At 46.5% G+C, this 15343-nt stretch overlaps 1 protein-coding gene across 2 annotated transcripts in view; it reads left to right on the top strand.

Moving 5' to 3' along the window:
• GCNA (germ cell nuclear acidic peptidase) overlaps positions 1 to 10375 on the top strand; it is a 40698-nt gene extending 30323 nt beyond the window's left edge. For both annotated transcript variants that reach the window (XM_054989322.1, XM_054989324.1), the window contains exons 10-11: positions 1943 to 2147; positions 9922 to 10375. In XM_054989322.1, coding sequence (XP_054845297.1) covers positions 1943 to 2147; positions 9922 to 10171 — 455 coding nt within the window. In that variant the 3' untranslated portion in view covers positions 10172 to 10375. The remainder of the gene's footprint in view (positions 1 to 1942; positions 2148 to 9921) is intronic.
• Positions 10376 to 15343: the final 4968 nt, after the last annotated feature.

Below are 15343 nucleotides of genomic sequence, written 5' to 3'. Positions count from 1 at the left end.
GGCCAACTTAATTCACCCCATTGTACACTGACTCCCTTTAAATTAAGATGGTGTAGAATTGTGGCCTTTATTGTATGCTGTGTTTCTCCAACATCTGCAGTGCTGTGGAAGGACCAGCTGCACCTGGTGAGGAAGGGCTCCCCTCCTTCGCCTCCCCTTGCCCCCTCCCATGGAGACCTGGAAAGCAAAATTATGATAGTTGAACTGGGCCTTTAGTCCTCTATAGGGCCAGTTCCACGATTTAGAGGTTGCTGGGCAGAGTGCTCAGTGGCTGCCCTGCCCACTACTGTGCTCCCCTTGCTGTCTCACCCATGTGTCCCCACCTGCCTTTGTGTCCTTCCTTTGCCCCTTTGCAAACTCTCCCACCACCTGCAGTCACAGCTGCCAATGCCACCGCCTCGGTCTTTCCCCAGTGGTGCTGGGCGGTGGGTGCAGCTGGGGTGCCACAGCCAACAGGAAAGTGACTGTTTTGTGCACCACCCACACCTTCAACAGCAGCGATAGGCAGCATTATGCGTCTAGGAGCACAAGTGACAAAGCACTTGCAAGCAGGGAGTGTAGGCATCCGAGGTGACACGCGAGTTGGGAGTCGGCAGCAGTGGGCCCCACCAACAGCCATGGGCCCTGGTAGCTGCCGCACCTTGTTGCGTGCTGATGCTGGCCCTGGTCCCCTCTTTTGTGCGTTCAGATCCTCCAGTGCAGGTCTAGGATGGAACGCTCTTCTGGTTGAGATACAGGCCCTGTGGTAGGTAGGTATTTATTGTAACTGTCCTTAGACCAGCTATACATAATAAATCAAAGCGTAACAAGATAAAATACATTGTTTAAAATTCATATACTTCAAATAAAATATCAATACACATATCCTAATACAGCAATATAGTGGTAAGCTTAACCAAATCCTGAGTGAATTTTGTTTCGCTGTATTCCCCTGATATAAAAACAAGAATTAGGCAGAAGTCTTTAAAACTTAATCAGGGTGAGGGGACTCCCTCGTGGCCATTCCAGTATTGGATGGTCTGTTTTGTAGTGCAGTCACCTGGGCGCAAAACTTAGCTGTCATTCTAGTCACAGGCCCTGTGAGATCTACTGCAGTTCAGCAGGGCCTGTAAAATGGAGCTGTTCTGCCGGGCCTTTGGCTGAGACCACCGGTCCTTCCTGACTGCCTGTGTCCCGGCACCCCTACCAAGGATATGAATTTTAATCTGCCAGCTGCTTTTATGGAATACTCAGCCTTAAACTGACTCTGATAGCAGACGCATCTTTGTGTTTGTAACTGTTGATATAACTGGTTTTAAGTATTGTTTTAATGCAAGTTGTTTTATTATAAATTATATCTGTACGTTTTAGTGTTGTTATGACCCACTCTTAGCCTGCTTGTGAGAAGGGTGGGATATAAGTCTAATAAATGAAACAAAATGAAATAGGATCATTGGGCCCTGCCCTGGGTTCTTCTGGGAAGTTGAAAAGTCCACGTCCCTCTGGACAGAAATCCATCAAGGACACCGAGCATTCTCCGTTCCATTGGTGCTTCTCTTGGGTTTCCATTTTCTTAATGAAATATTTCAGCTTTTGCGTTGCTCCATCAGTTGTCTGCATTTGGCTTTCCACTTCTCCCCTCGGTTGGGGGGCCAAGAGCTTTGACCAACTCAGAGCAGACCCATAGTAAGTACTAAGGAGGTATGACTGGTAGTCAGGTATCTTCTTGGTTGCTAAGTTGGAATTAATCTGAATTTTCCCTTTAAATATTTTCGTTAAGCACAGGTGTTTAATATCATTTCAGGGCACTGCAGTCCTTGGTTAGGCCAGCATTGGCTACAGGGCTGGGAGCTCGTAGAGAGAGTTGTCTGGTAGCTGTGTCCCTGTCTAGGAGTCAGAAAAATAAATCTCTGGATTTTAACTCTCCCCCCCCCCCCCCCCCCCCGTTTTGTCTCTTGCTTAGATCGACTTCGGGATACTCTGATCCATGAATTATGCCATGCAGCCGCATGGTTAATCCACGGAGTTCAAGATGGGCATGGCCATTTTTGGAGTTTATATGCTAAAAAGTCTGCCTCAGTCCACCCAGAGCTCCCCGTAGTGTCGCGGTGCCACAACTATGAGATTAAATACAAGTTCAGCTATGAGTGTTCTCAGTGCCAAAACAAGTAAGTGGCATTTCCTTTGGATCCCTAGAAGAGCCTTTCCCCCCTCTGCTTCTGGCAAGTCATCTGAACTGTTCAGAAGTTTGGTCAGTCTGAATGAGCAAAAATTCTCATTACATCATGGCACAAACCTTCACTTTTGGTTTTTCTGCTGCTTTGAGGCTAGCAGAGAACCTAGTCCTGTTGATATGGTTTGAAATCCCTGAAATACGTTTAATGAACTTCTCTGAATGTCAATTCAGCATCTTCATTAAGTTTCCAGCATGGAAAACAACAAAGCGCTCTTTTCACTGCCTGCTCGATAGGGGACCCTTGAGTGGGTGGGCTCTGATTCTCCCAGTGCTAATTTTCTCATAACATTTGCAGCCCCCCAGTTCTGAAATAGGTCTGTTTAAAGTTTTTAATTTTAATTTTATTTAGGAAGCTTATATGCCACCTCTCCTGAGACATGCTTGAGGCGGCTTACAAAGTAAAAACGGATGGAAAAAACCATAAAACAATCACCAGAAAGGTCCAAAAATGGAAAGAAGCCACTAAAAAAGCATTAAGAATCCTGAACAGATATCTATGATACAGCCCTCAGGCTAAAAGTAGACCATTAAAACAGATTAAAAAGGTGGCACGTTTTCACAAATACCTGGGCAAAGAGACAGATAAAGCAGGTGCCAGGCAAGGCTTGAGGGGGAAAGGTGTATTCCTTTCAGATTCTGCTCCATCCCTGCTGCAATAGGAGTGAGTGTGGCAGAATCAATACCCTTTGGACCATGAGGGGGGGGGGTAAAAACGTTTTAATAAATGAAATGATAAAAACGGAAGAGAAAACAATAATAAATATAGAGACAAAGTGGTAGAAACTGTGTTTCAATCCAGCTCTGGACTGCTGTCTCCCTGCCCTCCCCTGTGGGGCTGCCTCGCTGCCAGTTCAGCCTGGGATCGGTTCTTGTTCCACAGTTGCTCATGCGTTGTCTGCTGCCTGTTCCACATCTACCTGTGTCCCGGTGGAACCTGCTCCTCAGCATGAACTGGGTCCTCTGTGTGGGGCGTGTGGGCGCCATGTCTCCAGCCAAGTGTTTTTAAAAGTGGGTGGGGCCAATTGGGCTTTTACCTAGTGGGAGGGGGTTCTGATTGGCTGTACAGATTCTTAACAAATTGCTGCCGCAGCACAGGAATCTTCACTGCATGACGGAAGGTAAGCTGTGTGCATGCAAGGAAGTATTTTTAAAGAACGTGTTCATTTTTAAAGGCATCCTTCAACTTCTGTCTGCAGTGTTGATGAATCACTATAGAATTGTGTCTGACTTGGCCCCCTGACGTTTTGTGACTGGCTGTGCCTCCTGCAACAGCCCAAACGGGGCTGCCCCCTCCACCCTGTGTCAGAATTCCCAAGGACTGCATTGCAGGGCTAGTGTGAAGTGAAGAAATTAGGAATATGTGAACACATGAAGCTGCTTGATGTTGGTCCATCAGGGTCAGTATGGTCTACTAAGGCTAGCAGCGGCTTTCCGTGGTCTCCAGTAAAGGTCTTCCACGTCACTTATTACCTGAACCGGAGACCTGCATGCCAAACAGATTCTCTGCCACTCAGCTAAGTCTCCTCCTCGGGATGGGATAAACTATAGGCTTCATGTCTGATGGAACAAGCTGGGCTGTGCATGCTTTCTGCCGAGAGAGCATCAGTTCCAAGAACAGCTGTGCTTGGCAGTCTGTTGAAATGGAAATTGAGCAAATCTGTACAACTGTGCCAATTTTCTGCTGTTTATTCTTTGTAGAATGATGCGGAGGGGCTTAGTAGGGCACTGAGAAGCCTAGCAGCATGACTGTGGTCACACTCAGGCGTACCTGAGGAGGCCCAGGTCAAACCGTTGCCAGGTCTGCCTTTTCCCATCTTCGACAGGCCAGGCAACTGGCGCCCTGTCTTTTACCCCAGGACCTGGCCACAGTTATCCACGCAACGGTCCCCTCGAGGCTAGACTACTGCAACTCACTCTACGCTGGGATGCCCTTGGGCCTGACCTGGAAGTTACAGCTGGTCCAGAATGCAGCAGTACGCATCCTTACTGGAACGCCAATCTGAGCGCACATTCATCCTGTGCTGTGCCAGCTGCACTGGCTCCCAGTGGAGTTCCAGATCCGGTTCAAGATGTTAACCTTGGTGTTTAAAGCCCTTCACAGACTGGGACCTGCATACCTGCAGGACTGCCTCTTCCATTACGTCCCCTGCAGGGTGTTGTGCTCTGCAGACAAGCAACTCCTGGTGGTCCCCGGCCCGAAGGACATCCGGCTGGCCTCAACTGGGGCCAGGGCTTTTTCTGCCCTGGCCCCGGCCTGGTGGAATGCGCTTTCGCTGGAGATCTGGGCCCTGTGGGACCTGTTACAGTTCCACAGGGCCTGTAAAACGGGGATGTTCCGCCGTGCCAGTGGGTGTCCTAAATGGATAAAAGACCACTACTTTTTCTGGGGCTGCCCTGGCCATCTGCTATGCCCATATACGGATTCCCAATATTTGTTTAAATAGCCGGCTCCTGGACTATTTTAATGACTTTTTAAAAAATTATTATTGATTTTATGGTTTTGTAACTTTTAATGTATTTTTGAATGTTGTTAGCTGCCCTGAGCCCATCTGTGGGGAGGGCGGGGTATAAAGCAAATAAGTAAATACCTTTGGGCTGCAATATATGACAGTAGACACTCAAAACAAAAATGCAATATAACAAGAGGAAGCTCTGCAAATGAGCACAACACAAGTGTAGTCAAGTAAAGCAACATACTTGCGAATTTTTTATTCTGTTTTACACAATGACAGATTAGGGCCAACAAACAGGGCATTGGGGGGCCAGGCCTTCCCCAATACTGCCTCCTGGTGCTGCGATTCACAGATTCACAGCCTCAGAACCAGGTTCTGTTTATGCATTGTTTATGCACTGTTTATGCATGGTCTCTTCATGAGTCTACCAAAACCTCTTGTAAAGTAATGTAGTGATTCAACAAGTTGTATGAAGAACTGCCTTTTTTCTGTCCTTAATATCCTGCCAGGTGGTCTTGTGGCCCCCGTATTCTGTAGGAACAGACGAATGTGTCTTACCCAAAGCCAGACCCTTGGTTCATGAAGGTCAATATTGTCTTCTCTGGCAGCAGCCTTCCAGGATCTCTGGGAAGTTTGTCGTATAACCTATTACCCCAAGCTTTGAAAGGGAGATACCCAGAATCAAACCTGTGATTGAACCTGTGAGGTTATGCATGTCACACAGATGCTTGGTCACTAAGCCAGCGGGAGAGGAAGAATTAGTTCTGTGTCCGTATCCTGCATAATTTTGTGACTCTATCTCGTGTGTGTGTGTGTGTGTGTGTCCCATCCTACCCTTTTCCTAAGTGGAAAAGCTGCTTCAGCCTTTCTTCATTGGGAAGATGCTCCAATCCTGTAATAATTTCAGTTTATTTATATTTGATTTATATTCCGCCGTCCCCACATCAGTGGGCTCAGGGCAGATTACATCATATACATTATAAAAAATGTTAACATTTCAACTTTAAAACCAATAGACAATAATATATAATAAAATCTAAAATACAGAGTACAAAAAGCCCTTTAGTTCCCCTCTTGTAGCTCTAGGTGTCTCTAGTTCCCCTCTTGTAGCTCTAGTTTTCCCTCTAGTTTGCCCTTGTAGCTCTAGTTCCCCTCTTGTAGCTCTAGGTTGCCCTTTAGTTCCCCTCTTGTAGCTCTAGGTGTCTCTAGTTCCCCTCTTGTAGCTCTAGTTTTCCCTCTAGTTTGCCCTTGTAGCTCTAGTTCCCCTCTTGTAGCTCTAGGTTGCCCTTTAGTTCCCCTCTTGTAGCTCTAGGTGTCTCTAGTTCCCCTCTTGTAGCTCTAGTTTTCCCTCTAGTTTGCCCTTGTAGCTCTAGTTCCCCTCTTGTAGCTCTAAGTTGCCCTTTAGTTCCCCTCTTGTAGCTCTAAGTGTCCTTTTTGAGACAAGTGACTAGCCAAACGCACCCACACCATATATAATAGACACCCACAAGCACTTCTCTCTTTTTCTTCTAGATGTTTTTTCTGGTCAGTCTCTTCCAGTTCTGACCTCATGCTCATTTTTCATGTTGTCCTCGTAGTTCAGTGTGATCCTTTGGGAGCTCTTCAGAATCAGTTTGGTTTTCTACAAACTTGGTCCCTGTACTGTTCAGCCCCAATTCCAAATAGTTTATGAACATATTTATTTATGTCATTTATAGTCTGCCTTTCTCACTGAGACTCAAGGCGGATTACATAGTATGAGATTAGTACAATCAGTATCAAGGACATTTCCATAAACATAGCATTAGCTATGTAGATCCAATACAGAGTTGAAGAATTGCTGAAACAGAACATAATCAATTCTAAGACTGGCATTAGCTAACATGAAGCATAGGTAGAATATAGGAGTACATATTCAAAGCAACAGATAATACGCAAAGCAACATAGCGGTGAAGTCTGTGGTCCCTAACCCATTAGAGAAGCATCTGAAACCCCCTCCCTATAATACAGCCGTCCTATATGAGTAAAAAAACCTTTTTGAATAATTTCGTTTTGCATTGTTTGTGGAAAGCCAGGAGGGTGGGTGCTCTCCTGACCTCAGGCAGGCTTCCCATAAGGTAGGGGCCACTACAGAGAGAGCCCATGTACGGAGTGCTGTTGATTTCACCCATGTGCAGGGTGGTACCTGTAAGAGACCCTGCTTAGACGAGCAAAGCTGCTGTGGAGGGACATAGAGAGGGAGGCGGTCCTGTAGGTATGCTGGGCCAAGGCCGTGAAGAGCTATGTAACAACCATGACACAAATTTTAGTTAGTTGCATATTTTTGCTAGGAAATAAGCAGAGTTCTTTTAGCAACTGCAAATGTGTGCCATTTGGGCTGACTAACATGAACTTTTAATTTGTAAATTAGCCATAGAAATTTATTTCTTGATTCTTTACTTTGTTCTTTAAATACCAAGATATTTCTTGGTAGTAGTAGTGTGTCCAAATGGACACCCAATCATACCTTTTGGATACCCCAATTAAATCAAATTTGTCGTATAACATTTAAAAGATGAATTGAGAATATTGTGAGGATCTGCCAAGCAACTTTGAAAAAGACTCCCCTGTGATCAGTAAAAGCACTTTATTGAACAGCTGCCAGTTTCAGGATCTTACTCCATCTTTTCCAGGAATAACGGTTACATGCAAGCATCACACAGATACAGGTTTCTAGAGCATGGGCACCCCTTGAACTCCTCCCTCCAGTCTAACTTTCATCTAAGTTAGGCAGGAAAGCACCTAAGCGAGGAAAACGACAGGAACGATGTATGGGGTTTCCCAAAGCTGTGTACGTGCCTCTTGCCAGGCTAAGGAGAGAGACTCCCGGCACAGTCTAGGGAGCGTATAGACAATGGCAGGAACAACGACCTCCCTTGCATGTTTTCTCAGATGCAGTTTGATTAACCCAAGCAGTTCAAGCACAGGATAGCCTCAGCATTTCACCCGCATATAAATCCTTAGGCGACAGTCCTAACAGCAGAGGGTGGCTGAGTATGACAGGTGATACTAAGCACCTGACAAATACTTGAATTTAGATTGGAAGCAACAAGTATTTGAAGACTGCAAGTGAGACATTGTAATGAATTTGAAGATAAATAGGAGAAACGAGAAGCATTTACATTAAAATTCTTTGTGTTCTTAAAAAGCCCTAGTTCTGGAAGATTTCTGAACAAAAGCATTCACTATGGACAATGTGTTGTCTGGTTGTATTTGTGCAGAAGCAAATGGCTTTTATTCTCTCATTGCAGTAGTACCAGGTCAAAGGCACAAAGTTGCATCTCTGACTGTGACTGCAGGCACAAAAAATTTATTCACCTTTTCAGAAATCTCCTTGTCTTCCTTTGTCACCGAAAGTTGCAGTCGGTCCTGAGCACCACTTGGCACCAACTCTAAGGACACCTCCCCTCTGGCCAGCTGGATTACCCCCCACCCTAGGCACAATCTGCGTAGTTGATGATGTGAAAATAGTTCAAATCAGCCATTATTACATCTCTTTCTCCTCTGGTTGCCTTCCTTATTTGTTCTTCTGTTTCAGGATCACCCTCAGAGTTTTGCTCAGGCAGTCAACAGTATGTCCCTAGTATAAAGTTATCTTTATGATCTGGTATTTCTACCCATACTGGTTCTGTGGGGAGTAAATTACTCTTACATTTTCCACTGGGTTCTGTGACATATTCGGATGCATCTTTCCCTGTCCTTCCTACATCATTTCTATCTAGGGATTTCCTTCTGATTTTCTCTGCTGACCAGGTTTCTAAAACCCTAACCCTTACCTTTGTTCTTATTTATCATTACACCAAGCATTCCTGCTCCTGGCATTTACATACCAACTATCTACTTTGTTTCCTTCTGGAAGTACCCCAGGACTGCATGCTTCCCCAGCGTCCTGTGGTCTCTCTCAATGGTGATCATTGACTGACTGACCTAACCCATACCCATATTGAGTACCTGAACCAGTTAACTCAAGGATGTTACCTAGAACTAGGTGTGGTCAGCTTTCCCTAACAGCTGGGTTTAAAGTTGTTTTTGTCACCTTTTTGATATTAAATGCCAGCAATCTGGTTTCATTTATTTGCTGAGACCCAAGAAAGATTACAGAATGTAAGAAAAAAGTAATAGAATTTCATGTGGAATAACCATTATGGAGACCCATCTAATCTAATTTTTTCCTGCAAGAATTCTAGCGACCGGCAGGCACTAGCTGACTCATAACAAATTTGCTTGAGATCTACCTGTGCGTTACAGTCTCCCTTCTGCTGTATGTGGTGATCCTGTCTTTACCAGGAGGTAGAGTTGCAGCCTTCAGTGATTGTTCTTAGGCCTTCACTATGTTCCAGTCTCTCGACCCTTATGTTACCAAACCTGAAGACAGTGCTCCAGAGATCGTCTTCCTCGTATATCATACAAGAAAACATTTATTTAGGACTGTTGCCACCTGCCTCTTCCAGGATATAGAATAAACACAGTGCAATTGTGGCTGTCATTTTGACTTCCCGAGAATTGTGACGAAAGAAAGACAAACACCATCTAGTCCTAGTGGCTGCAAAGGGCCTGTTGCCTGAGGTGCCATAGGCAATGGCTAGGAAATGACGAGGCTTTTTGGTTTTCTGGCACTACAGTCTGTAATCCCTGCGCAGAGGCTAGCCCAGTCAAGCGCTCCTGACTAGGACTGCGTTTCGTGCACCTGGTTGAAGTGGCCTGTAGGCCACCAGAACCAATGCTTTAAAAATTTTGTTACTGCTTAAGTTGCCACGTGACACTTTTCTGTTTCGGTTGCTCTTGAGGAGTGCTTCTGGTGCTAAGGCCCTGGTTGTGCCTTGCTTATTGAGCGTTGGCTCTTGGATATGCTCTGCGGAATTGTCTTTCCGCTTATGTTTTTCAGGTTTGATATTCTGGATTCATAATAGGCATTTTGGGGGTTCTTTTGGAATCGTTTTTGGGAGCACTGATGGCAGGGCAAAAATCCCTCAAATTAATGTTGCTGTAAATCCTTCGTCGTCCTCCTCCTCCGACGCTCCTCGCTGCGCCTTCCACTTCCACTCCTTGTTCGCCTTAGTTTTCTTCCTGCCTTTCCTACCGGTGTGAGTGCTGGTCTGGGGCCCTTCGTGAGGCACTTTTTCTTCTGCTTTGGCTGTGTTTGTGCTGCATAGTTGACAGGCCCCTTTTTGGCCTTGCTGTGTATCAGGAGTCTCTGCTTCTTCATCGAGTCTTCTCCTTTTTTGACTTCTCAGGATTGGGCGTCACTCCAAGTCCCTGGACACACAGCGCTTTGTCTGTGCGCTGTGCAAGGGGCAGCTTGTGCTACGGGAGCCCACACGGAAGGATGGCACACCAGCTAAAGCACCACTAACTCCCTTTGCAAAGTATGTGAAAGAAAACTATGCTTCTGCTAAGCAGTCGCAGCAGGGTCTGAGCCATGGAGCAATCATGAGGAAACTCAGTGCTGACTTCGCATCTCAGTCTCATCTTGCCGGTCTGTAGGTGACCCGGCTATTCTAGGTACACTCTGGACTTCTCTGTTATGGAGGGTCGTAGAAACAGCCCTGTGGGAAAGGGCTGCGGCAGTCCCTTGCAACAAGCATTGCATTGAATTGCTTTGTAATTTTTATGATACTTGAGGTCACCTGTCCAGGGCATTAAATTAAGTTTTTAAACGTGTGGATTTGACTGAAATAAAATGGACTCTTTCTGTGTTGAATTGCTTTCTTTCTCTCTGCTGCTAGTAAATTGCAAGTTGAATAATGAACACATGAGTAGGAGCTTTCTGGGAGTTGCTGCATTATGCCTCATGTCCTATTTCCCACCCACCCCACCCCGGCAGTGGTGTTATTCCCTCAGGGAATCGTCTTCCCACAGCAACCCACTGATCAAAATGTTACGACTTTGGACTTCAGGGATAAAAATGCCGAACTCAATAGCATTGTGGCCATGGCTCTCAGTTAGTGGAACAGTCTTTCACCAGATCTTGAGCCCCACTGAGCACCTGTTGGAAGATCAGTGCTCCTTTGGTCGGCTCTGTGACTAGCTTTTCCAGTGCATTCATTTATGATGTCAAGGAATCTTTTTTCTACAGCATGACTTTGAGCATGTTTACTCATTCAGTATGAGGATAGTAGAAATCATCCAGTATCACAACATAATCTGCTTTAGTTGCCTCCCTTATTTCCTTCTCCATGTTGAGATTGGCCTTAAGGGTTTAATTAGGTGGATAATAATACAGTCACTTTTAAGTAACCTTTAGGGCCCAGTATTTCCACTCCTATCACTTTGGGGGAGTTAGTTCCCCTAGTTTTTCAACTAATCAGATACTATGCCCTCTCTGATATATAGCACACCTTAACAACAGCATTTGATTTATATACCGCCTTTCAGGATGACTTACACACCCACTCAGAGCGGTTTACAAAGCATGCCATTATCCCCACAACAAAACACCCTGTGAGGTGGATGGGGCTAAGAGAGCTAGAAGCTGTGACTGAGCCAAGGTCACCCAACTGGCTTCAAGTGGAGGAGTGAGGAATCAAACCTGGTTCTCCAGATTAGAGTCCCGTGCTGTTCACCACCACACCAAAACTTGCCCAACATGTCCCTCCTTATCCTGCCTGTAGAGCTTATACCCAGGTATGACTGTACCCCATGGATTTCCCCATTCCACCATGATTCTGAAATGCCCACTATATCTAAATTGTCATTTAGCCTCGAGCACTCCCGGTCCCCATCCTGGCTTGGGGTCTTCTAGCATTAGCATGCGGAGACCTGTAATGCCTCTCCTCGCTCAACCCCTTTGTCTCCACACGTGGCTTTCCTTTGCCATTGTATTGTGTTACTATTGTGCTCCTAGCATTATTACCCTGAGTGCTTGCACTATTGTCCCTTTGGACTGAGTTTTCCTGATCTGGACTGTTTAGCTCCTGCTGGCTTTTCTCCTGGGATTAGTTTGTCATGATGAAAATTAATCCACACTCTGTCAGGCTACAAAGATAAGTTAAATTGCAGGAGAAATTACCCCCCCCCCCCCCATTTTGGCAAGTTCTGACGTCGTGCAAAATTCAGAAAACTAAAGCTATAAAATAATCATTGGTCAGGGTGAATGCATGATCATTTTTTATTGTTTACAAGTGCTGCTTGTGTGGCAGCCACAGGTGTGTATCATTAACCTCCTTCTACTAGTCAGTAGTACAGTACTAGTATAAGCTGGTTCTGACTAGCTTGTGGCTGTATATTGTGGCCAGCTGCCATGAGGTAAAGGCAAAGTCACAGCAAAGCATTTCTGTTCTTCACTACATAGAGGCAAGGCAAGGAGAAATGAGAACCATCAGATAAAATTGCTCCTCTGCAAGTGTAAAAGCTGTTCTGCCACCTTTTTTTGTATTCAATGCCTGCAGCGAGGTCCGCTTTTGTTTCAAGTGAAGCCCTTCTCTTTTTTGCACAGGTTTTGCATGTTCCAGAAAGTTCCGCAGTGCCTAACAAATCTAAATCCTTTCAGCACCACCTCATCCAGATACTGAGACCCCTAATCCCTTTCTGAATAGCGGGCCCTGCATGTGGAACTGGTAGCAATTGTGAGAATGCTGCATTTGAGGTCCTGGGTATTTAACTGTCTGCCTAGTAACCTAAATTTTTTGTTTGGGATCACACAACTATATTTTCCAGGGTCTGCAGAGTGACAGTGCACCACAACTGCTGGCTCCTCCTCAGCATTATTTATCCATCTATCTAGACAGTGCGTGATGGCTGTAAACTTCACACCAGGCAGGCAAGTCACCATGTGTTCAATACATCAGTTACAGACTCTGCTTTGTATAGTCCCAATAATCCAACCACCTACTACCAAAACTCCACCTCCCCCTGAGGTATCCTTGGTAGATGAGAATATTGGTCTGTCATCTGAAGAAGGGAGTCCCATGTAAGTATACACACGCATGTCTGATTTGCATTGAGCTGTGAGCAATTTCAGTCTTAACTGGAAATAAACGAAGAGATGTAAAATGGGAAAGGGTAACTGTCCCCTGCCTTACTGTGAGCCAGGCAGCACAATCCAAAAGCCTGACCCAGCGCCTGTGCCCACACATTGATGTAAAAGCAGCTCCACTCCCTATGGATTTTTGTGGGAGATCCACACCAGCACCTGAGCTTGACAAGGCAAGGCTTGGCTGCTGCCAAGAGCACCCACTCGCTGTTCCCCTGGCAACCCTGCCCACGCCAGCCAGTGGCTGCACCGCTCCCCTGACAGGCATGCGAGGGGCAAGCAGCAGCACAGCCAATGGGGAGGCTGCAAGCCCCACTGCTGAGCAGCACCCCGTCAGGAAGCAGGCACTCCTGTTCAGGGGGGGGAGGGCAGAGGTAACATTGAAGGTGAGGACAGGGCACCCACCCAACCCCCATTTCTGATGAGGGCCAGGCTGGTGATTACAGCTTCGCGCTCCTGCAAATCCTTTCTACTGCTGCTGCAAGAAACAGGTTCTTCCTCCCTGAAAAGCGGGACCAGAAAGGCAGCAGGACCTGGTGAGGGTTGCACTTGCAGCCTACAGCACTTGGGATCAGCCCCCAGGTCCTGGGGGAGGGGTGGATTCTTCAATGAGTGATAGGAATTCCCATTGGAAACCACACAAGAGTCAAGAAGGCCCATTAGAGGTAATGGGAGTGAAAAGTGCCCACAGACTTGTGGTGGTGCCATTTGAACTCATTGCTGCATCACAAAGATGCAAGAACACGGGTTGGACCTATAGAGCCATGCTCCAGTCCTGGGGTGACACCCCTCGAGGTGGACTGATGGCCTGTGGGAGCAGAGAAACTGCTCCATGGGCCATCGTCTACTCCATGTGAAATTTCCTGTCTGTCCCTGCCTCTACAAACAGCAAAAAGGAGGTGGTTCATCCTCTTGGAGGAGGAGTCCCAGAGATCCCAAGATGTCACTCCACATTCCCCACCTCCTGGCAGCAGCCCCCCTTCCCCCGCATGCAATGGTCATCTGCTTGGTTTATCAGATGCCAGCAATTCTTTCTGTCAGAGAATGAGTGTCTTCAGTGGTGCCCCTGCCCTGCCAGACATACATGGGCCACACTTCACTTCTCACGCCATTTCCTGAAGTTATATTGAGGGGGGAAAGGGGCAGGAAAGCTGCGTGGGTCCCGAAGGCACCTTTGGGCACCTGCTCCTTCTGGCAGCAGAACCCACCCCATCCACCCCACCCCCTAGCCAGGAATCAGGACGCATGAAAAGACATCCCTACAGGGAGTTGAGGTGGGGGCTACTGTCATCGTCAGGCAGGCAAGTGAACAGACAGGTTTTTTTTGTTTTCCAACACATACTTTATTGAACTGGGGAAGGTGAAGAGTTTCTCTGGATGTGTGTCTTGCCAATGTCCCTTGGCTGGAAAGAGGAAAGGCAGTTTGTGTAGCAGTCAGAGCTGCAAAATCAAGTCCTTGTCCTGCTCTCGCAGGGGCAAGGTTGAAATGTGGGCTGCCTTGGGGAACTGCTCCCTGAGCTGGACCTGAATGGCACCTGCGGAGGATGACTGGAACAGGCATGCTTCTCGGTCTCCTGGATGAGTTGTGACCTGCCTGCAAGGGAAACAGACACACATGTTGCAAGTGACCCAGCCTGGGCCCAAGGGAAGCTCAAACCCAATCTGCAATGTTCTGGGAAGGTGTCTGTGGTTGGGAGCAGCAGCAGTGCAGCTCCAGTGTCACAGGTGTAACTCGCAATCAAATGATGCATGACTGTCTGGCAATAAAGTGCTCTGCATTGGGATTGTATCAACAGTGTCATAGCATCGAAATCACAGGAGGTCATATTCCCTCTCTATACTGCCTTGGTCAGGCCGCACCTGGAATACTGTGTGCAGTTCTGGAGGCCTCACTTCAAAAAGTATGTGGCCAAAATCGAGAGGGTGGGGAAGAGAGCAACGAGAATGAACAGAGGTCTGTAGACTGAGCCCTACAAGGAAAGGCTGAGGAGCCTTGGGAATGTTTAATTTGGAGAAGAGGAGATTGAGGTGGGGCATGATCGCTTTCTTTAAATATCTGAAAGGCTGTCATTTGGAGGAGGGCAGGGAGCTGTTCCAGTTGGCAGCAGAGGGTAGGACCCGAAACAAAGGGCTTAAATTACATGCAGAAAGGTACTGGCTGGATATTAGGAGAAACTTTTTCACGGTCAGAGTAGTTCAAAGGTAGAATCAGCTGCCTAGGGAGGCGGTGAGCTCCCCTTCCCTGGCAGTTTTCAAGAAGAGGCTGGATGAATACTTCAGAGATGCTTTAGGCTGATCCTGCACTGGGCAGGGGGTTGGACTAGATGGTCTGTATGGCCCCTTCCGATTCTGGGATGGTGTTATCCTGTGAGGGAGAAAGTCAAGGGGCTGAGCACCCTCCAACAACACGAAGTCATGAGCACCTAGTTAACCTGATCTGTGGCTGCAGTTCTTCCTCTACTGGGAGGGTTAGGGTTAGGAAAATAGATTTTTTTTTTTTAGGAAAATAGATTTTTTATTTATAAATACCATTGTACATACACACAAGAAAAAGCTTTAAAGAACAATCAAGAACATTAAAGAACAATAAAAACCAATAAAGAACATTAAAACTTTGCACTTTGCACTTTACACTTTGAAATTTGAACGTTACAGTAACGAAGAATGCAGTAATGAAGAAAACA

The sequence above is a fragment of the Eublepharis macularius genome, chromosome 9, assembly GCF_028583425.1.
Source record: "Eublepharis macularius isolate TG4126 chromosome 9, MPM_Emac_v1.0, whole genome shotgun sequence".
NCBI classification, from domain to species: Eukaryota; Metazoa; Chordata; class Lepidosauria; order Squamata; family Eublepharidae; genus Eublepharis; species Eublepharis macularius.
Note: the sequence above shows the minus strand (reverse complement) of the source record. Positions and strands in the feature narration are given on the sequence as shown.